General features: G+C 39.8%; 1 protein-coding gene across 2 annotated transcripts; it reads left to right on the forward strand.

Annotated features, from left to right (window-relative positions):
- The first annotated feature begins 601 nt into the window (after window positions 1-601).
- smpd4 (sphingomyelin phosphodiesterase 4) lies at window positions 602-20884 on the forward strand. 2 transcript variants are annotated; one of them, XM_031906835.1, is made up of 19 exons: window positions 602-936; window positions 3532-3618; window positions 4943-5085; window positions 5559-5634; window positions 5885-5993; window positions 6115-6167; window positions 6879-7030; window positions 7174-7303; window positions 7382-7453; window positions 9577-9660; window positions 10418-10563; window positions 11421-11511; window positions 11903-12006; window positions 12786-12949; window positions 13734-13939; window positions 14019-14252; window positions 14392-14523; window positions 20183-20311; window positions 20449-20884. In XM_031906835.1, exons 1-19 carry the CDS (start codon window positions 895-897, stop codon window positions 20767-20769), a joined length of 2475 nt encoding a protein of 824 aa, XP_031762695.1. In that variant the 5' UTR covers window positions 602-894; the 3' UTR covers window positions 20770-20884.
- The last annotated feature ends 1554 nt before the right edge of the window (window positions 20885-22438 follow it).

Raw genomic sequence — 22438 nt, forward strand, 5'->3', positions numbered from 1 at the left:
TACTCCAGAAATTAAGACTCGCTAGCTGCTTCAGCCACAGGTTTGGAAAACATCTAAATAACAGTTACTTAAAGGAACAGTAACACCAAAAAATAAAAGAGCTTTTAAGTAATAAAAATATAATGCACTGTTGCCCTGCACTGGTAAAATTGGTGTGTTTGCTACAGTAACACTACTATAATTTATATAATAAGCTGCTGTGTAGCCACGGGGGCAGCCATTCAAGCTGGAAAAAAGGAGAAAAGGCACAGGTTACATAGCAGATAACAGATAAGTTCTGTAGAATACAATAGTGTTTTATCTGTTATCTGCTATGTGCCTGTGCCTTTTCTCCTTTGAATGGCTGCCCCCATGGCTACATAGCAGCTTATTTATATAAATTATAGTAGACTTTCTGAAGTAAACACACAACTTTTACCTGTGCAGGGCAGCAGCACATTATATTTTAGTTACTTTTATACACTTTCATTTTTTGGTGTTACTGTTCCTTTAATCAAATCGTGCGCCTGCGTATCTCCCCCCCATACTACGAAGATGCATTTTCATTCAGAGAGACTCGTAATGTTTTGTGTTTTTCCTGTTTTAATATGGAAAATTTCTTCCGACCTGCCTGTTCCTCAGATCTGGTAAGCGATGTAAACAACGAGCCATCGTTTATAAATTTAGAAACTTGGAGATACTACAGGGAAATTCAAGCTACAACTTCTCCAATTAGAGTGCTACGAAGCGCTATTGGGTGCAGGAAACGTCACTCTGTGCGCCACACAGCTCTTTGGCGAGGGGAACAAGCGGCGCCGTCCGGAACAGGGAGATGACGTCACTGGGACGCGGAAAGTTTTCTCCGTTTGTGGCGCGACGCTCGAACCGGTGACAGAGAGAAACCGGAACGAGACGATGATTGTTGCCGGCGGGAGTCCGCAGCCCAGTTTCCTGCTGGTAAAGGAGTTGTCTTTGTAACCTTTCTTTGCTCGCTTCATACACAGAGCCTGCATATCTGTACTCCTGTCATATGCACTGCGCGCATGGATTTAGCCGCACTATGAGCGCAGCAAGGCTTTGGCAGGCTAATCATTTCTAAATGCTACTGATGTACAGAGATTGCAATAGATCTGTCAGCAAGTAGTGTGTATCATGCATCTAACGGAATTATCAACAAGTATTTGGGAAGCGCCAATATATTCTGCAGCTCTGTACAATGGCAGGGTGCGGGCATCGAACTGACTGTGTTATCCCAGTTTGTACCCGAATGAGGCGATAAAATACGTGAATCCTGTGAGCTGGCTGGATTGCATACATATGTGCTATGCTTCTATATCTATCGATCTACATAGCGCACAAGTTTAAGGCATACTGTCATGAGTTTTATGGTGTACTTTTTATTTCCAAATTGCACTGTTAGAAAGCAAATAATACACTCTACAATTAAAATTTTATTCTACAACCAACACATTTTTTACTTGTAATATTGGTGTGTATCTCAGTGCATTGTGCCTGAGTCTGAGCTGTCAGAAGGAGCCAGCGCTACACATTAGAACTGCTTTCAGGTAACCTATTGTTTCTCCTACTCCCATGTAACTGGAGGAGTCCCAAGCTGGACTTGGATTTCTTACTATTGAGTGCTATTCTGATATCTGATGGGAGCTGCTATCTTGCTGCCTTCCTATTGTTCTGCTGATTGGCTGCTGGGCCCCTCCCAGTTGAAATCGCTCCAACTTGCAGCGCAGCAGTAAAGTGTGATTGAAGTTTATCAGAGCACAGGTCACATGGCTGTGTCACCCTGGGAAATAAAGGATATGGCTAGCCCCATGCAAAATTAAATATTAAAAAAATCTGATCGTGCTTTTGAAAAACAGATTTCAATGCAGGATTCTGCTGCTCTATTAACTGATGCATTTTGAAAGAAACATGTTTTCCCATGACAGTGTTACCTTAAAGGGTAACTAAAATACTATTAATATCAATGTGTTCTGTTACCCTTTAAGGGCACAAAGTGATAAAACCCTGAGATGCACATGTTTTATGCCCTCCAACAACCTATGTCATGGGTAGGTTTTATACATGTAGGGGAGGACTGACACTTTCTCTTCTTATCTAGAATGCTTGGGACCTGTGGTTTTCTGTATAAGGGATCTTAAATTTAAATCACCAGACCTTTAGTCATTTAGACATTAAAGAAACCCAATAGGATTGTTTTGTCACCAATATTGATTTATGCAGCTTAGTTACGATCAAGTTGAAGGTACTGTTTTATTGTTACAGAGAAAAAGAAAGTATTTTAAAATAATTGTAATGGGCTCTGTGGTAGATGGCCGTCCTGTAATTTGGAATTTCTTGGATAATACCCGGGCAAGGGATTACATCCCATAGTATATTCCTTAAGTTGCCATTTTTTTCAGGAAAAAATACAGGCCTTCCTTTATTATGTTTTTTTTGCATCAGTCATTATTTTTATTCCAGGCAGGTGTCAACCCTGTATATACGTAAAGTGCCCAGTACTACTCCTTCCTTCATGTTCACACACAGTTAACTCTAATTTACTCTTCCATCCATGGTACATGAACAAACCCCTTAACTTCCTCAGGTGTACTCTGAGCCCAGAGTCTGCCTCAAGCTGCACCATATGTTCCAGTTGTTTAGGCAGAGCAGATTTGACCCCCTGAAGTAACCAATTGCCATCAATCAACAGTTGGCTTTGATCCATATGTGCTGTTAAAATGAGGGAAAAAATGTCTGATTGGTAATGTTGGGTTGCTACACTGGGACCTGTACCTTTAACCGCAGTATATAAATAAGTACTACAATTTCATATGTAATAAGGAAAAAATGCAAGCTCGATAAAAAGAATAATTTATCGGGACACAGCAGAACTACACAGAAAGGTACCCTTATTATTTTGTGTACCTAAGGTACACTAACCCCAGGTCCAGGTTTCCTTGGTATGGCATTTTTGTTGTAATTATTATTTATTTATTTTTTTTAATGTGAAAATACACATCCAGCTCCTAAAGAAAAACTGAATGTTGGGGTTCTGCTCATTATGGGAGCAACCCAATTTATGATGCAATGTGAAGAGCTGGGTTCATATGTTTGGCATATGTTTTGACAAAGCAAAGTGCCATCACCACAATTTTGGGCCTTGGACATAGCGCTTTTGGATTTGTTAAAAATTTAATAGTGTTTTGTGGCTTTATTATACAGCTTGTTGGTTATCATTAGTCTGTGTGTAGGCTTCAAAATGAGTATTTACATATCCTCATTCTGATGCTGTCTATGTATAAATATATATTTGTATAAAGGTGCAATTGCCAAATCTGATTCCCACTAATCTGACTGAGTTATCTGTGGTACCAGTTATTCTGCTTATTGCAATCTGTCAGATCAAACAGCCAGAAATGTACCATTGAGACTGCTGAAAGTTAAATTCTGATTGGTTAATGCAAATGTGGTCTGTATATGCCCTGTAATCTCTCTAGAGCAAAAACTATAGATCAGAAAGCAAACTTTCAAATTTGTTACTGATTTTCTTTGCAGGGGTCGCTTAAGGCTGATTGCGTAACCAAGCCATTTTTGCAGAGGTGTCAGGACCTAGTTAGAGTTATAGAGGATTTTCCTGCTAAGGTAAGTGGAATCGAGCATTGGTCAATGGTTGGCAGTTTATCCTAATCTGCTGGCATAGTCCCATGTTTAAAGGGACATACCCGCAGTCATTTTTACTTGACATGCAGTGAATTCTTTTGCTCAATACAATAAAAATTGCTTTGTGCTCCACGATATAGGTATAGGTATTTTCAGACCTATCAAACCTAATATTCAAAACTAATATAATCATGTTTACTCTTTTGTTCCCAACCTAACCAAGCTATAATAAGCACTGACATTTTCTCATCTTTATTTATCCCCTTCGGGTGCATAGCATCAAATTCATATATTAATTTTAGTTGCTTGTTTATCGGAGCTATTCCCCATCTGTTCCCTATCACTGGAATTGTTTGCCTTTTTTTATTGCCTGGAACTTTAGCTCATGTATCTGATATCAGGCTATCAATCTGATCTTCCCCTCTTGGATTGCCCAAGAGGGTACTTTAATAAAATATCAATAAATTCAGTTTTAGAATTCAAAAAGCCATGTGTCTTATTTATTCCTGTAATAAAATGTACCCCTGTCTTTGTTTTTATAAGTGCGCTGCAGTTCATGCATTATCCACAGCATCTCCACTGTCTCATTAACCCAAGCAACCTGGTTTTCAGGACTAGGGTTTACAACCTTTACCAAATGATCCCTCTGGTTCCTCAGATTCCTTTGTGCCATTAATAGTTGTTGTGCCATATACGGAGGCAACTGACTATCAGTTTCTAGAACATGGCAGTGCTTAGCTATAATGTGTTACAGCACAATTCAGAACTGACAGGCATGCAGCACTGGCTTCAGTAACTAAAGACTGAGGGATGAAATAAAGAAAATCTTTATTGCTCAGTGTCCCAGCCAGGCTGGATGTTGGATGAATTTTCTTTTCCATGATGTAGTGCTAAATGCCTTGTTTTGTTTGTTTTAAAAAGGTCTACACTCCCTAAGCTATAGGTAGGACACAGACCTACATTTGGATCCATCTTTATTTTTTTACTACTTGTGTGTGATCTCTGTTAATAAAAGCATAGTGATTATTGGATCACAGCCTTGCCACCACTGGTTATGCAACTGATTCCAACAATGCAGCTAAGGGCTAGGAACTACATGCACCGGTGGCTGTGGAGATCCCGGTGTAATTTTTATAAATGCTAAAATGCTGGAAAGGGAACATTAAAAAGTCAGCCATTTTTAAATTACTTGTATTGTGTACTTTTAAGCAATTCATTCTTAAATTAAAACAGGTAGAACAGTTTACCTATTGAATTAATGCTGACACACAGATGTGTTACTTGCATTCTTCCCTTCTGTTTGTAGGAGCTTCATGCTATTTTCCCATGGTTAATAGAGACTGTTTTCGGCAGTCTGGATGGAAGTATACTGGGTTGGAACCTCCGTGGCTTACACGAGCGTATCAATCCACTGGAATTTCATACTGCCTTGGAATTTTTGGATCCAAGGTAAGATAATATGTATATATTTATATAAAACTATTTGTATATGCAGCACTGTGCAAATGGTGGAACACACAGTTCAATATATAATATATACTGTTTTGAAGATTTGCTGGCATGTATTAAAGAATTAGAAAATAGATTACCAGTAAACTCCCCCCACCCGTAACCATTTTTTGAGGCTGCTTTGTTTTGCGATCCAGAAGTTTTACCACCAGAGATTTAGAATGAATAAAATACAAAGGTAATTTCAAATGTTGCACGTGCTGGAGGATATTTAGCAGAGCCAACAAGATATACAGTGTGCTGTCACCACTATGTAGGGACATTCTACATAAAATGCTGAGTTTCATAGAACACAGAAAAGATAGTGATGAGCCACAGGATAGATGGATTAATTAAATGAGGCAGCACAGCACTTGTATCTGCTCAGAATAATTTTATTGTTTAACTGCTATCATAATCTTTTCCTATTCTAGTGGAGCGATGATGAAGTTGGTTTATAAGCTGCAGGCTGAAGAATACAAATATGATTTTCCAGTGTCCTTCCTTCCAGTAGGTTATTTTTTCCTCTTGCCTCTAAAGTTAATGGCACACGTGGTTGTAAAATGTGCAATTTTGGGCTGAATTTTACCTGATATTAGTGGTTTCCATTTAGCAAGGAAGCATGAGGAGAGGTAGTGGGCATTCCTCCTCCAGCTAAAATACTCTTGCACAGAAACTCTACCTGTGCCATTAGCATTTAATTTCAGGAAAAACAAATTTCATCCTTGTGTTTCAATATGTATTTTTTTTTTCTTTCAAGAGCCCAGTCAGAGCATCAATACAAGAGCGAGTGCTCCCTGAATGCCCTTTGTATCATAACAAGATCCAGTTCCCAGCCTCAGGAGGGATCAGCTTTAATCTTGCTTTGAGTATCCTTTGCAGACACAAGCGGCATTAATTTAAAAAACAAAACAAAAACTGTATGTTGCTGTAAAAGAAATTACAAATTTTATTGCGTTAGTGTTTGTTTACTTAATTATTGGTGTACAGACTCCTTTGAATATTTCATGTTCCACTTTGCCTTCTGCCTCCTTAAACAAAGGGTAAGTTGAAATGTAACTGAATATATTACCTTATTATTATCATCTGCTGCCCCATTGTGTTTCTTGAAACTAGAAAATGCAACCCTTGGAAATAAAATATAATGTACCCCTTGATTGTTTCTGAAGTTAAGCAGTTATAAGCACCATCTTAAAACCCTACATGCTTTCTTCTGTGCTTTGTCTTACTTTATTTTTCTGTTTTTACTTTCCAATTTTTACCTCCTTGTCTTTTGTTTTCCTTGGTCCTCTGCTTTCCTTTTTGCCTGTAATTCTTCTTCCCTTCTGGTGAATTTTTTTCTCTTCTCCTATTCCATTTCCATTTTGTTTGTGCCAAGTGTTCTATTCCTTTTTCCCTTTTTTTTTGTGCCCAGAAAGTGCATAGACAGGGTCACTGGCTTTTTGACTCCTTCTATGTCTTGGTACAAAAACAAGTAAAATAGAAAATAAAAGAGTTAACGGTTAGTAGCACCAGCTACCAAAGATAGCAGTGGGGGCTGAGGATGAACCTGTTTATTTTTTGGCTCCCAGCACCGCTACTCATAATGTACCAAATGCCAGATCCTTTCACATGCCAGTAAGATTGCCAAAGAAAAATGTAATGTTAGACTTGATATGGGCAGGGCAAATAGGTTTGACTTAATATAGATGTAATTAATAATTACAAATCTACTGCAATGTTCTATTTTGATATGTATGTTTCACTTATTGCAGAGTTTTCCCCAAGGTCATTATTTTAGCACTGCAGACAGTGCATATTACATTTTGGTGGACAAATACCTGAAATGGTTTCTACCTGCTGAAGGGAATGTCCCACCTCCCCACTCACCCAACACAGGAGGGACTGTACCCTTACCAGCCCCCAGGTAAATCATATACTTGTTGAAGTTTTAGATTGCAAAGCTTGATGGGTTTTACATTTTTAAGCTTTTATTTATGCTAAACTGTGGGGTCCTATTTTAAAGTCCAGGTGGCCTGCTTTCTAAACCATTTATTCTTGTGTGTTCAGATCCCCATCAATCTCATTCGCCTCTTATGGTTCTCACCCAAGTCTTTTAAAGAGACACATTTCTCATCAACACCTTGTGAATGCAGACCCTGCAGCACAGGAAATATGGCGGACAGAGACCTTACTGCAAGTGAGTTGCTGTTGTGACAGTATAGGTTTTAGTGCTTATCTTGATTTATGGTGTTTTAATGATTGTATTTTTCCCCAGGTATTTGTGGAGATATGGCTTCATCACTACTCTCTTGAAATGTATCAAAAGATGCAGTCACCAAATGCAAAGGTACCGTTTCTTGCTTATGATTAATGATACATTCTATACTGTTGGTTGTGGGAACTGCAGCTATTGGGAAGCACATCTTGCTATACCACAGCAAGTGGTACACAGTAAGTTGCCTTTCTTATAGAGGAAGACTGACGTTTGCCATACACTAAAAGATCTAGTCGTTTGGTCCCCTGGGGATGGGAAATATGCGAGTGCCAAACGATTGGTTCACAGTGACGAGTGCAGGCTGTCAGGGTGAGGATCGCATTAAAGGAGAACTAAACCCTAAAAGTGAATATGGCTAGAAAAACCAGATTTTATATTATAAACTGACTACACTGAGTTTCAGCATCTCTATAGTAGTAATAATATAGGTCGTTACAGTTGTCACAGGAGCTCCCCATCTTGGATTTTGTTCCTTGCCCCTGGAAGTGTCCTGGACAGTGCACATGCTCAGTGTGATCTGAGCAGCTGTTGAGAAGCTAAGCTTAGGGGTCGTTGCAAATTATCAAGCAGATAATGAGGGTTGTCTGTCATATAAACTGATGCTACAGGGCTAATTATTCAATTCTGATGCAAATGCCCTGGTTTTAGATCTGTCATGTAATGTGAATCTGAATACTTCATGGTAACTTTGCTGTATAAGACTATACTGAGAGCAAAACTATCCTATTGGATTTCTTTAATATTTAATAGTTTTTTTAAGTATGATGGTTATGGCTTCCAGAAAGCCCCAGGTCCCAAACATTCCAGATAGTAGATCCCATGTATAACCTGTATAACCATTTCATAGGAATGAGATCTTTATTTATAGATCTTACACATCAGAAGTTGTGCTAGTCTGTGCCACCACTTGTTTTAGTATTTGTGCATACTTCAGCCATGCAGCTGTTGTACAACTTCAGCTTCCTTCAGGTTTTGCAAGATCATCACAGTACTATATTTACTTAAATGGACATTTCAGGGGCTGCTAGAGCTTGTCTGGCAAGAACTACTTAAGTCTGTAGATTGAAGTTATGTGCCTCTCCTGGTCTAGATGTTCTTTGCTTTGCACATTTTGGTTGATGTTGCTTCTCCTGTGTTTCTCTGTCTTGTCTCTTCTTTTGCATACACTTGCACCTAACATTTCTCTTCACTTGTATCGTTTGTGAATTCGATAGCACTAATATCCAATATACAACCTATATATTAGCCTTTCCTTTTTAATGCAGTTTTGTGATGTGCCAGTAAATTTCCATGTGTTTGCTTTGTGGACATTTTTGTTTTTACTATATCAATGTTTATATCTGATGTACTAAAATGGTTATTACACAGGTTCCTCCAAAAAACTTGTAGGGTAAAGGGGGGTGAAAGTAAGGTGTAATGTGCCAGTACTGATGGACTGCCTGGGTTTGAAAATGTTTGGGTAGTGATGCCCGGGCATCATTAGCATTGCGTGCCACCTGTGGCAGGGTATTTTTGAGCATTTTGCCTGTGCTTTTTGACACAAATGAAAAAATTATGAACCCAATTTTTATTTAAAATAGCTGTCAGGGAGGCAGCCATGTGTAGTGTAAATATGGATGTCGGCAGAGGAAAAAGTCTGACACACATAGAGCAGCCAATTTGATTGAGTTCCTAATGGTGGCCTGGTGAATAAACCTTCACATTTTTTCATGATTGTGTGTGTGCACAAATAGTATTAAAAAAAAAGCACACGTACTATATTGAGCATTTATTTTTTATTATATATAGTGCTACTACTATACCCAATGCTGTACAGTAACAGTTCAGACAGGCAGCATAAATGCTGCAATAAAAGGACAATTACAAAGATTGTGCTAAGAGACACAGGAGGAAGAATTCTCTGTCTCGTGCAGCTTACATTGTTGCATAAATGCAAAAGGCTGTGATCATATTGAGATGGCAACAGATACCAAGGGCTCTTCCCCCCCCCGCACTGGAAACCTTTCATTTCAGGAGAATGTTGGTGCAGATCAGTGAACATTTTGTTGGTTAAAATGCTTATTTTTCAGAGCTTACAATTATATATTCATATTGTCCGCTTTCTCTGGATTTGTATAATTTCTCTCACTCCATGTTTTGTGTTTTGTTATTTCTCTGTTTATGTTCTTCCCCATCAACTCCTGTTTGTATCTCAGCTGGAAGCTCTGCACAACAGGCTCAGTGTGTCGAGCGCTACGCACGTTTATCCTGCGCTGCCCGGCTCCCTTCATTCATACCAAGTACTTCCAGCTCTTTGCCACACACACGTGTGTGTTGTGAATCATGATTAAAGGGTTGGGATGTCATGTAGAGGGAGGAGGAAAAAATTCTGTTTAAACATTGGTGCTCCTCGCTTGTAATCTCCAAAGCCTTGGCGTCTTAAGCAACCTCGCTTCAATATGCTTCCTATGACTGAAGTGTGCATATATTGCTAATTCTCTAGCTCCTCTAGTGGCAGCCCATGCTACTATTTGTTAGGTTTTAGAGCGCTCACATACCTCTCTGCTGGCTGTGTTATTGGCTGAGTTGTTGGATGATTGCGTTAAACTGCTTTGGCTGAACTGTGCTAATGTATATAATCCTTTTGGTTGAAAAGATGCATTCACCCTAATAACATTGAGACCTCCATGTCAACCATTCTGTTTCTCTTACAATTTATTTTATAAAATAAATTATAGCATTTGTTTAAAATGAACTGCATGTTTGTTGTAAAGGAATATTCAAAAATGCTTAAAAATCAATGACAGAGTTTCTGCTCCAGTCTGACCAGCTTGCATCCTAATTCTGCATTTAGAGTGTGAATGCAGTCTAAAGACCTCTGATCATTTTTATTTTCTTCCTCCCACATGATCTGACCATCTGCTGAAAATCCCCTGTCTGCACTTGTTTGTACTGCAACAAGCAATTTTGATCTGTGCTTTTTGGGACCAGAAATCTTAGTATGCATTTTTGTAAAAACTCTTTCATTGCCACTCATTTGTACCTCTTTTGTTGTAGGAGTTATTCCAGCCCACAGAAGAGCATGTTCTAGTGGTCCGGCTTCTAGTAAAACACCTGCATACATTCAGTAACAGCCTCAGGCCAGAGCAAGTGTCTCCCTCCACTCACTCTCATACTGCCAGCCCCCTGGAGGAACTAAAAAGGTGATGTAAATATGTAATTATATGTGAGACAGTTACACATACTGGAACTGCTACTCCAGAACAAGCTGGCATCTTACGTGCCCAAATATGGTGGCAATATGATGGCCTGCTTGACTGATATGTAGCCAGGTGTCAGCAAGATATATAATGGAGAAGACTGAAAATACTATCTGGCAAGGTCTGCACAGAGCCCTTAATGTGATCCTTTTCTGCTATTATGAACTGATTACCAGTCCTTGCATGAAAAAACAGATTGTCCAAATTGGCAAAAATTCATTCATATGGTGACTTCAACTAACAAGCTGATTGTTCTGTGTATGGTCAAGCTTCAGTTCAAATGCCTTGTTTACAAATGTAACTAGCTAAACTAGTGTTCATCTGGTTAACCATTAGTATGTCACAGATTGTAGAATCTATGGTGCTGACACTAAAACATGAGTAGATAAAAAAATTTCCGCATTTCTTAAAGTGATTCCACAACATATCAACGAGCCGATGTGGTTCCCGATCCGACTGGATTTTTAAATCTGGCCGATTTCAGGCCAGATATCGGTCGGGCAGTCCTGTCGGTAGTGCCCATACTTGGGCCGATTATATGCTGAATCGGTCTAAGGGACCGATATTGCAGCAAGAAGCGGCCTGTGTATAGGGACCTTAAGGCTGATGTTTGCTTTAAATAAAATGCACCATTTAGCATGTCAAGAATTAAAAGCAAATATTAACACCTATTGGTGAAACACATTTATTAAACACTTCATTACAACATTTTGTGCAGTAGTATGAACATGTTCATTTTTATTGTAGCCTGAAAATTTTATTCTTTAGTATTAAAGTCTTGTCACTTCTTCTCCCAATAGGGTGGTTGTCCCAAGATTCATTCAACAAAAGCTGTATATTTTCCTGCAGCACTGCTTTGGGCATTGGCCTCTTGATGCTTCCTTCAGAGCGGTATGACTGACCATTTCTCTGATACCTTGCTATGTTAAAAATATATTTTTACAGTTAAACAATTTTTTATTCTCCTTGTGTATTTTTTTATTGTACTTTTCCCAGACTTCTTTTAAGGTATTTGTATCCTCACTTCTGCCTTACAAAAGGCTATTGTTTTTTTCAAGTCTTCCTAATCGCCTTGCATTGTATTCCAGTAATGACCATAGGGGTGTTTGGAAATGTAGTTAGCTAAATATAAAAAAGGAGAGGTTGCCAAATCCAGAGTTTGCTTATTTGAGAGAAGCCATTCCAACATAGTTTATTTTCCACTTCTTAACACAATTATACAGGAAGGGTTTAGTGTCTTTTTGAAATATCTACTTGTAAATGTTCTTTATTCTTATCCAAGGTACTGGAGATGTGGCTAAGCTATGTGCAGCCTTGGCGATATGTCCTGGAAAGGTCTAGTCCCGTTAGTGGTGAAATGCAGAATCGCAATGTACCAGAAAAATGGTGAGCCAAGGGAATGCTTGGGTACCCAACAGTACAGAAGAGATTTTTCTAAGGCTTTGTTCTCACCACAGTAATCCAGTAGTTAGTCTGGCTCAGGCCTGGACTGGGATTTAAAATAGGCCCTGGCATTTCAAGTACACAGAGGCCCAAACAGCCCCAACCAGCCCAATAAATAGTGACTGTCTATGGCATCTTACAGGAGCCCCTCTGGCATTTGCCAAACCCACATTTTATCAGTCCAGTCCTGGTCTGTCTGACTGGTTTACCTATCATATAGTTGATACATCATAGAGATGCATAAACTTAACTGCTGGTCCAGCTTACTGTGACATAGGGAAGCTGTGCTTGGCAACAGCTTTGTTGTAAACACTTGCGTTTCATAATGTGAGCAGTTACAGTACAGATATCTTGAAGATTTATTACACAATGTAGTATACAGTGGGAATACATAGAACTTACTGGGAACATTGATATTCTCTAAAATCCATTGAATACATGGCAACGTAGTATATTCTAACTGGCAAGTTCTTATAGCTAAACTGCTTTATAGAAGTGAACTCTCATAAGCTAAACATTCCCCTAAATTTCAATTAATTGCTTTGTTGAAATAGAGTGTGGGTGATATAATGCACACAGTTAAACAATTGATAGAAAACGGCTTCCCTGGCCTACTGAACCTGAAGCAGGCTTGGCAGGAGCTGAAGCATACAGTTAACTTTGTCTGCAGTCATATGATATTGTATTATGGGTCATGTTATAACCATTCTTTTAATAAACAGGTCCACATTTGTGCAAGAAAATCTACTATTCTATACAAAGCTCTTTCTTCGTTTCCTCAACCGTGCCCTTCGCTCTGACCTTGTCAACCCTAAGAATGCTCTCATGGTCTTCAGGGCGGCAAAAGTGTTCTCTCAGCAAAATCTACCCGAGATGATACAGAATGGTAAGAACAGCATAAAAAAAGTACATGGGAAGCAGCTATAACAAAGAAGATGAGCATGATAATCTGTTTCTTGGCTATATCTGATAGACTTGTTAGTTATAAATAGCTGTTAAATCCACAACAGTACAGGTTGTAATGGAAACCAGTGCAAAATGTCCATGTAAAGCAAACAGTATAAAATAAATCTTTATTGTGTAAGTACTGTATTGATAATGGCAGTGCACAGCCCCAATCTAAATAAAAATGTTTTCAGAGCACACATCTTTTATCTCATCCGCTGTCTGCTCAAAAGAACCCTCAGCAATGCTTTCCTTTGGCATTCAGCTTCTCTGCACAGGAAGCTCAGAGGGACAAACTTGCATTCCAGTGTAATGGTGTCAGGTAGTGAGGAAGAGTGTGATATTTTAAAGGATATTTCTAGCTAAAAACAGCAAAAATGTAAATAAATGTAAAAGAACAACACTGTCAATGCAAGATTGTGCCTCCAATGTTCTCATGCAGAGAGGCTGTACATACTGTACTTTGAGGCATTTTTCAGACTGGTTTACATTCTAACATTGGTGTTTTATTGTCAGTTAGGGATAGAGATGTACCTAATGGAGGTTAGTCTTAAAAAAGTGTGTGTGTGTTTTGGCTCTGTAAATACAGTGATATTGAATCATTACACCTAAATAAAAAGCACACTAAGCTTTCAGCAGTTTATTCACTGACTGTTTTATGCAGACTGGAAGCTAGGTGTCTATTAACACTGCTGCTGATAACCTGTTCCCCTTTTCAATGCCAGGTGAGCAGCTTTTTCTAAAACCAGAACATGTCATTCCTCACCGGCAACACCGTCTCCTTCTGACACCAAACCTTGGTGGCAGCTTTTTGTCATCCTGGCAGCCTCCAATCACAGATACCTCCTTGAAAGTGAAGAGTCATGTATTTAGTCTGGAGGGACAAGACTGCCATTACATGCAGATGTTTGGCACCGAGGCACGGAACCTGGTTAGTATAGAAAGATCAAAGCATTTATGTCCTGGCTGTTTTCTACAAACACAAGACTGTTTATGCTTCTGGTTCAAAGGTTCTTCGACTTGCACAGATGATCTCCCAAGCAAAGCAAACTGCCAAATCAATCTCTAATCATTCCCCAGATTCCTCTGCAAATCAGTCTTTCTTGTCTTGGTTTGGATTGGGTTCCCCAGATTTTAATGGCTCCTACAATGGGGGTGATTTGGATGAAGCTGGTTATGATACTATTAGGAAAACAGATGAGCATTTGGAAAAAGCACTGGACTACATTTGTCAGATATTTAGGGTGAGCACACTTTTCCCTTTAGTTATTCTGCAATCACATTACATTTTTACTCTTATTTGCAATCACATATTTACTGTTATTTGTAATAATTCAGTATGATCCAAATGTGAGGGTACTGATAATAAATGTCTGTACTCAGCTGAACCCCACTCAACTCGGACAACTTACAGCAAATTGTGACAGCTCGCAGGATGAAAATGGAAAGAATAAACTTCCTGACTGTATACAAAGTGAAGATGGCTTGGTCCTCACCTCCTTAGGCAGGTACCAGGTAAGAGATGCTCCAGCCATAGTTACATAGTTACATAGGGTTGAAAAAAGACCAGTGTCCATCAAGTTCAACCCATCCAAGTAAACCCAGCACACACAACCCACACCTACCAATCTATACACTCACATACATAAACTATAAATACAACCACTAGTACTAACTGTAGATATTAGTATCACAATAGCCTTGGATATTCTGATTGTTCAAGAACTCATCCAGGCCCCTCTTAAAGGCATTAACAGAATCTGCCATTACCACATCTCTAGGAAGGGCATTCCACAACCTCACTGCCCTCACCGTGAAAAACCACCTACGCTGCTTCAAATGAAAGCTCCGTTCCTCTAATCTAAAGGGGTGGCCTCTGGTGCGTTGAACATCCCCCAACTGCCTATAATCCCCTCTAATGTACTTGTACAGAGTAACCATGTCCCCTCGCAAGCGCCTCTTTTCCAGAGAAAACAACCTCAACCTTGATAGTCTAACCTCATAGTTTAAATCTTCCATCCCCTTTACCAGTTTAGTTGCACGTCTCTGCACTCTCTCCAGCTCATTAATATCCTTCTTAAGGACTGGAGCCCAAAACTGCACTGCATACTCAAGGTGTTGCCTTACCAGAGACCTATAAAGGGGCAAAATTATGTTTTGATCCCTTGAGTCAATGCCCTTTTTTATACAAGACAGCACTGTATTTGCTTTAATAGCCACAGAATGACACTGCCTGGAATTAGACAACTTGTTATCTACAAAAACCCCTAGATCCTTCTCCATTAAGGAAACCCCCAACACACTACCATTCAGTAGATAGTTCATGTTTATATTATTTCTACCAAAATGCATAACTTTGCACTTATCAACATTGAACCTCATTTTCCAGTTTGCTACCCAGTTTTCCAATTTTGTCAAATCTCTCTGCAAAGCGCAAGCATCCTGCATGGAACTTATAGTTTTGCACAATTTTGTGTCATCAGCAAAAACAGAAACAGTACTGTCTATGCCCACCTCCAGGTCATTAATAAACAAGTTAAAAAGCAAAGGACCAAGGACTGACCCCTGCGGTACTCCACTAGCCACACTGGTCCAATTAGAAAATGTTCCATTTACCACCACTCTTTGTAATCTATCCTTCAGCCAGTTCTCTATCCAATTACAAATATTATGTTCTAGGCCAATATTCCTTAATTTGATCATTAACCTTCTGTGAGGTACTGTATCAAACGCTTTAGCAAAGTCCAAGTAGATGACATCAACTGCCATTCCAGCATCGAGGTTCCTACTCACCTCCTCATAAAAGGCGACTAAATTAGTCTGGCAAGATCTGTTACGCATAAAACCATGCTGGTACAAACTAATAGTATTGTGAACTGCAATGTATTCAAGTACCCTATCCCTTATTACCCCTTCCAAAAGTTTTCCTACTACTGATGTCAGACTAACAGGCCTATAGTTTTCAGGCTGAGAATGGGATCCCTTTTTAAATAACGGCACCACATTAGCAATCCGCCAGTCTCTCTGCACCATGCCAGACCTTAACGAATTCTGAAAAATTAAGTGAAGAGGTTTGGCAATCACAGCACTCAGCTCATTTAATACCCTGGGATGAATCCCATCCGGCCCTGGACCTTTGTTTACCTTTACATGTTCAAGTCTCTTTTGAATTCCCTCCCGAGTGACCCACGCGTCAGTAGCTAAATTACTAGAACTGGGCATATTAAAAGGGAAGCCTTCATTAGCTGGCTCCTCAGATGTATAGACAGATGAAAAATAAGAGTTCAAAATTTCTGCTTTTTCCCCGTTCTCATCAACCAACTTACCCCCCCGTGATAATAAGGTTCCCACCCCTTCTTGCTTCATTTTTTTACTATTCACATAATTAAAAAATAATTTTGGATTCTTTTTACTCCTAGCTGCAATATCCCTTTCCATCTCTATTTTAGCTTGCTTGATAGCTTTTTTGCATGCTTTATTTGGCCACTTGTACCTAATGAAAGTTTCTGCTGTCCCAGCTAACTTGAATGCTTTAAAAGCACGTTTTTTCTTACCAACCTCGACACTAACACTTTTATTCAGCCATAAAGGTTTTGCTTTGCAATGCCTCTCCTTGCTTACAAGGGGGATATACTGTTGTGTATACCTGCAAAGCAATGTTTTAAAGATGTTCCATTTTCCTTCTGTGTCTAACCCCAATGGAAAGCCTTTCCCAGTTGACACATTGCAGAGATGCCCTTAAACTGGCAAAGTCTGCACGTCTAAAATTGAGTGTTTTAGTTACTCCCTTATAGAGCTGTCTCTGATCACAACATGGTCTCCTTTGAGATAATGCTACACCGTTCCCCAAATGCTCACCCACACAAATGTTAGAGATGAGTTCAGTATTATTAGATATCACCAGGTCCAAAATAGTCATTCCTAGTAGGTTCTTGAACCGCCTGAAATAAAAAGTTGTCATTTAGCATATTTACAAACCTACTTGCTTTTTCTGACTTAGCCACCCCATTACTCCAGTCAATGTCCGGATAATTAAAGTCCCCCATAATAACAACTTGACCCAGTTTTGAAGCCTCCTCCATTTGCAACAATAGCTGGGCCTCATCCCCCTCATCTATACGGGGTGGTTTATAGCATACACCAATGATCATTTTCTTTGTGACCTTCAGCCCTACTGAAATTTCTACCCAAAGAGATTCAACGTTTTCATTGGTAATGTCTTTATTACATGGCTTTAAATCTGACTTTACATAAAGACAAACCCCTCCACCCTTTTTTAATCCCTCTGTCCCTCCTAAAAAGTGTATAACCATTTAAATTCACAGCCCAATCGCATTTATCATCCCACCAGGTCTCAGTGATACCAATTAAATCATAATTTTCAATACATGCAATAGCTTGCAGCTCCCCTAATTTACCCGATAAGCTTTGCACATTAGCCAGCATGCAGCGGAGATTACTACTTCTCCCTCTGATATTTACATTAGCTAACGGAGAGTTAGAGCTAAGGCAAATATTAGACTGTTTTCCTTGTAACGGAAGCTCCTTATCTGATAAACTATATGCCCCCCTCACTCCTCCCCCACAACCCTTTGCTAGTCCCCCTGCCCGTCTACACTAATTTTCCTATAGAACTCTAGCTCACCCCCCCCCCCTTGTCTAGTTTAAACACTCCTCCAACCTCTTAACCATTCTCTCCCCTAGCACAGCAGACCCCCTTCCATTGAGGTGCAATCCGTCACGGCTGTATAGATTGTACCCTAAGGAAAAGTCAGCCCAGTGCTCTAGGAACCCAAACCCTTCCTTCCTACACCAAGACTTTAGCCACGCATTTAGCTCCCTAAGCTCCCATTGTCTCCCTAAACTTGCACTTGGCACCGGCAAAATTTCCGAAAAAATGACATTGGAGGACCTTTGCTTAATCTTAGAGCCTAGATCCCTGAACTCACTCTTTAAGGTCCCCCACCTACAGTTCATTTTGTCGTTAGTACCGATATGTACCAAGACAGCCGGGTCATGCCCAGCCCCTCCCAATAATGTGTCAACCCGATCAACCACATGCCGAACCCTGGCACCAGGAAGACAGCAAACTGTCCGGTTGAAGCAATCCGCTTGACAGATTACCCTGTTCACTTTCCTAATGATTGAATCCCCTATAACCACCATCTGTTTAGGCCTAGCTCTGCTCTCCTCCCCACCACTACTAGAGAAACTGGTCTCCCGGCTGTTAGAGAGATCAGCCTCATCTAGAACCGCCAGTCCAGAGTTCACACTCCCATCATCTTCACACAATCTGGCAAATCTGTTGGGATGCGCAAACCCTGGAGCAGCCTCCCTTTTCCTTTTACCCACACTAGATTTTCTAACTGTCACCCAGCTTACTGCCCTATCATCCTTTTGCTGCTCCCCTCCCCCCATATTATCTGGCCCCGCTAGCTCTTGTTCAGTAAGCAAGAGACTTCTCTCAAGATTGTTGATTGAACGCAGTGTTGCAACTTGTTCCTCTAGTGCTCTAACGTGAGCCTCTAAAGTGGCAATTCGCTCACATCCACAACAGAGGTATGCACTTTGGAACTGTTGTTCCACAACTGCATACATGTGGCAGGCTGTGCACTGTGTCAGACCTTCAATGTTGCTACCACTCATTCTCCCAGTTACAAGAACAGTTAAACAAAAATAGGTGAAAGGGCTTGTAGTAAATACCTTGTTTTTAACTCCCTTAGTGTTTAACTCCTGAGTTTATAACTCCACTTACAGAGCCCCCACTAACTCCTGAGTTTATAACTCCACTTACAGAGCCCCCACTAACTCCTGAGTTTATAACTCCACTTACAGAGCCCCCACTAACTCCTGAGTTTATAACTCCACTTACAGAGCCCCCACTAACTCCTGAGTTTATAACTCCACTTACAGAGCCCCCACTAACTCCTGAGTTTATAACTCCACTTACAGAGCCCCCACTAACTCCCGAGTTTAGAGTTTATAACTCCACTTACAGAGCCCCCACTTACAGAGCCCCCACTTACAGAGCCCCCACCACCAGAGCAAGCTCCACTGGAGTGCCAGTGGTTCTATTTATGCAGTCTGTAAAGGTCAACTAATCAAACCCCACCCACCTCAAACCTGAGGGTAATTACAAAGGAATGTAACTTCTGGCAAACCTGCTGTAAGCCTATAGATCACACAAACTTTGTAAATTAGCACCAAAAACAACAATTACTTTGGAAAAAAAAAATTAAACCCAACAGTTAAAAAACACAATGGTTTTGATAAAAGTTAATAAAGAATACTTTTTTGTTGAATTGAAAGCAAGTTGATTCAACCAGCCACCAGCCTGTTAGTAATAGTAATAGTGATAAACTATTGCAATGTTCATACAGAACCTAGTTAATCTCAGCTGTCCATTGTCCGAGGAAAAACTGAGTAATTGCACACTTGGTTGAAACAGAATTTTCATATAAAGCTAAATCATATCTGATGGGTATAGTTTTACAAACATGTCTTTATATCTGTAAATCCTAAACCAGTTATAACAGTAGAGGTACAAGTAATCTTGCAGCATTACATTCTTCACAGAGGTTCATTTACAAACTCTGAGGGTCTAAAAATGGACAATTAAAAGCTCATCGGCCCCGCCAGGTCAAGCTGTCAGGTTACTGGCTCTTGTATGTGGCCTTTCTCCATTTTTAACCCAGCAGTTAAAGGAGAAATATAGCATAACTGAAAGCCCCCTAAATCTTGTAGGCAGTAATGAATAATATATAATGCTGGACAGTCCCTTCCAGAAGCACAGTAAGAGGGAGATAGCCAATCACAGCCCAGCATTCACAGAAGCAAAGGAAGTCTATCAGTTTCCTATCCGGTCCACCAAGCTGCTAATTGGTTTCTATCCTGCAGTGCAGTATGCTCAATGCTTCTGGCCCCCTGCACAGCCCAGGAAAGGAGGCAGCAGGAAGTGGAACAAATAAGTGGGACTAGTAGGGTTTTTAGAGAAATTTTAAATAAATCAGTCCAAAACACAACTTTAAGCACATTCTTTCTATATTAAAGAGAATAATGCACTGGCACATTTTTGTTTTTTTACACAATTCTTCTTAAAATGTCATCAAAATGTATAGTTCCCTGAACCATGACTGGCACTGCCTCTCTTAATTGGTATGTCTACTCACTCCAGATAATAAATGGATTGCGCAAGTTTGAAGTAGAGTACCGAGGAGACCCTGAGCTCCAGCCCATCCGAAGCTACGAGAATGCCATGCTTGTACGGTACCTCTTTCGACTTTCAAGTGTACTTAATGAAAGGGTAAGAGGAATTCTTATATAAATGTCACTCATAACCCCATTTAGTATAAAATTGTTAGATGTGATGTGGGCAGAAAAGACTAATTTTATTGAAAATAAATTTTATATAATAAAAAATAATTTCCCCCCCCTATTCAGTTTGCAGAAAGCATGGGTACCTTGTGTGCTCGGGAGGATTTTCTTGGCAAGGTTTGCCGATGTCACCTGACCAGCTGTTCCCGGAAAGGCAAAAAGAGTCCTATAACCTCAATCTGTCCTTCTGAGCCAACAACTCCACGCATCCGCCTAAGGTTCCTCGCCAGCTATCGCACGCTGACCTTATTGTTCATGTTTTACATTCTGGGTCCCTTGCTGTCTCTGGGGCCTTTGAGCTGCACATTTCTCCTCTTGATTGGCTGCATGTTTTACGCTACTGTCCAAACGCTGCTTTCTGAAGAGCGGAAGCCACACAATGATTGACGATGAATGAATTGTTTTGTTTTTGTTTTTTTTAAGACTTTGGATACTGTTAATTATTTTAATGGGGAATGTTTCCTAACCATAAATGTTCTGAATTAAATGTTTTCAAGAAAAATATGGTGTTTTGTTTTATGGGTGAATGAACACAGGCTGAGAATCCTTCCCTGCACTCTGATCTGCTTTTTAGTGTGTCTGCATCCAGAGTCTCTGCGTTGGCGAGTGCAGACACAGAGTGATGTAGGCACTGAAACAGGTAAGTATACATTTTTTCACTAAAATCCTCTCCATGTGTCTGCACCTAGGCCAGTGTGGTGTCTCTGGGTGCAGACACACCATAAAGCAGAACGTAGACAGATTTGAGTGGTGTAACTATACAGCAGATTATGCAGAACAATCATATAGTCTGAGCTGTAAAGAGTATGAGAGTAAAGAGGTTTAGCATGTACACTGTCTGTGCTATCATCTGCTGTCTGTCTGTATCCTCTGCATTGCTCTGTGCTCTTACACAGCTCATTCAAGCAATAATGAAACAAGCAGAGCCCAGTGCAACATAAAGAACACACATGAGATCACAGCTGCCCACACAAAAATTGGGCTAAATGTGTCTACTTGGAAACTGGTTGCTGAGATACCTCTATGTATAAGATATCGTCTATAGATTTAGCAAACTAGCACCTAAAAGGTAAATTGTTCTGAAAAACAGGGACTTGCTTTTATTTATCAGGATTGCACATATAGGCAAGCACAAATCCAGACAAGTTAATAGTTTGAAACCAGGAGACACTGTGTCCTGAAGACTGCTTGAGTCTAAGCTCAAACATTGAATTAAACACTCTTTTTTTTGCTTCTTACAAGTCCTGTGAGTGCAGATTGTTTGTGCTTACTAATTATGTTATTGCTGATAATAAGTGTGAACTGTTTACTAAGCTGAATTGCATTCCATATATAATAGTGCAGAACTATAAGAATCTGACTTCAATAATGGAGATATACAGTAAGTGACTCATGATGTTAGTATTAAAGATGTTGCTGAACCACAGCATTCTGAAGGTTAATTACCTGATTGGGGTTAATCAAACTTACTGGTGGCTACTTAGGGAGACTTGTGATGTAATGTTGCACACCAGACAAAGGGGCACCCCCCCCCCAGGTTTAAAGGAACAGTAACACCAACAAATGAAAGTGTATAAAAAGTAATTACAATATAGTGTAGTGTTGCCCTGCACTGGTACAACTGGTGTGTTTGCCTCAGAAAGATTACTATAGTTTATATAATCAAAGCTGCTGTGTAGCCATAGGGCAGCCAGTCAAAGGAGAAAATGCACAAGTTATTTAGCAGATAAAACCCCATTATATTCTACAGAGCTTATCTGTTATCTGCTATGTAACCTATGCCTTTTCTCCAGCTTAAATGGCTTCCCCCCCTGGCTACACAGCAGCTTATTTTTATTTATATAGAAACAACAACAAGAGATCCTCTGCACTCACCCATTATCAATGTATAGAACATTAAGACATTCGGTGCATTTAAAGGAACAGTAACACCAAAAAATGAAAGTGTATAAAAGTAACTAAAATATAATGTGCTGCTGCCCTGTACTGGTAAAAGTTGTGTGTTTACTTCAGAAAGTCTACTATAATTTATATAACTAAGCTGCTATGTAGCCAT

The sequence above is a fragment of the Xenopus tropicalis genome, chromosome 1 (genome assembly GCF_000004195.4).
Source record: "Xenopus tropicalis strain Nigerian chromosome 1, UCB_Xtro_10.0, whole genome shotgun sequence".
NCBI lineage: Eukaryota > Metazoa > Chordata > Amphibia > Anura > Pipidae > Xenopus > Xenopus tropicalis.

Bases quoted from the DNA above. Each gene is read 5' to 3' on its own strand.
- smpd4 (XM_031906835.1), top strand. From the start codon at position 895: ATGATTGTTGCCGGCGGGAGTCCGCAGCCCAGTTTCCTGCTG. The intron at 7,031-7,173 runs GTAAATCATATA...TTGTGTGTTCAG, and splicing joins GTACCCTTACCAGCCCCCAG to ATCCCCATCAATCTCATTCG. The intron at 7,454-9,576 runs GTACCGTTTCTT...TTTGTATCTCAG, and splicing joins TGCAGTCACCAAATGCAAAG to CTGGAAGCTCTGCACAACAG.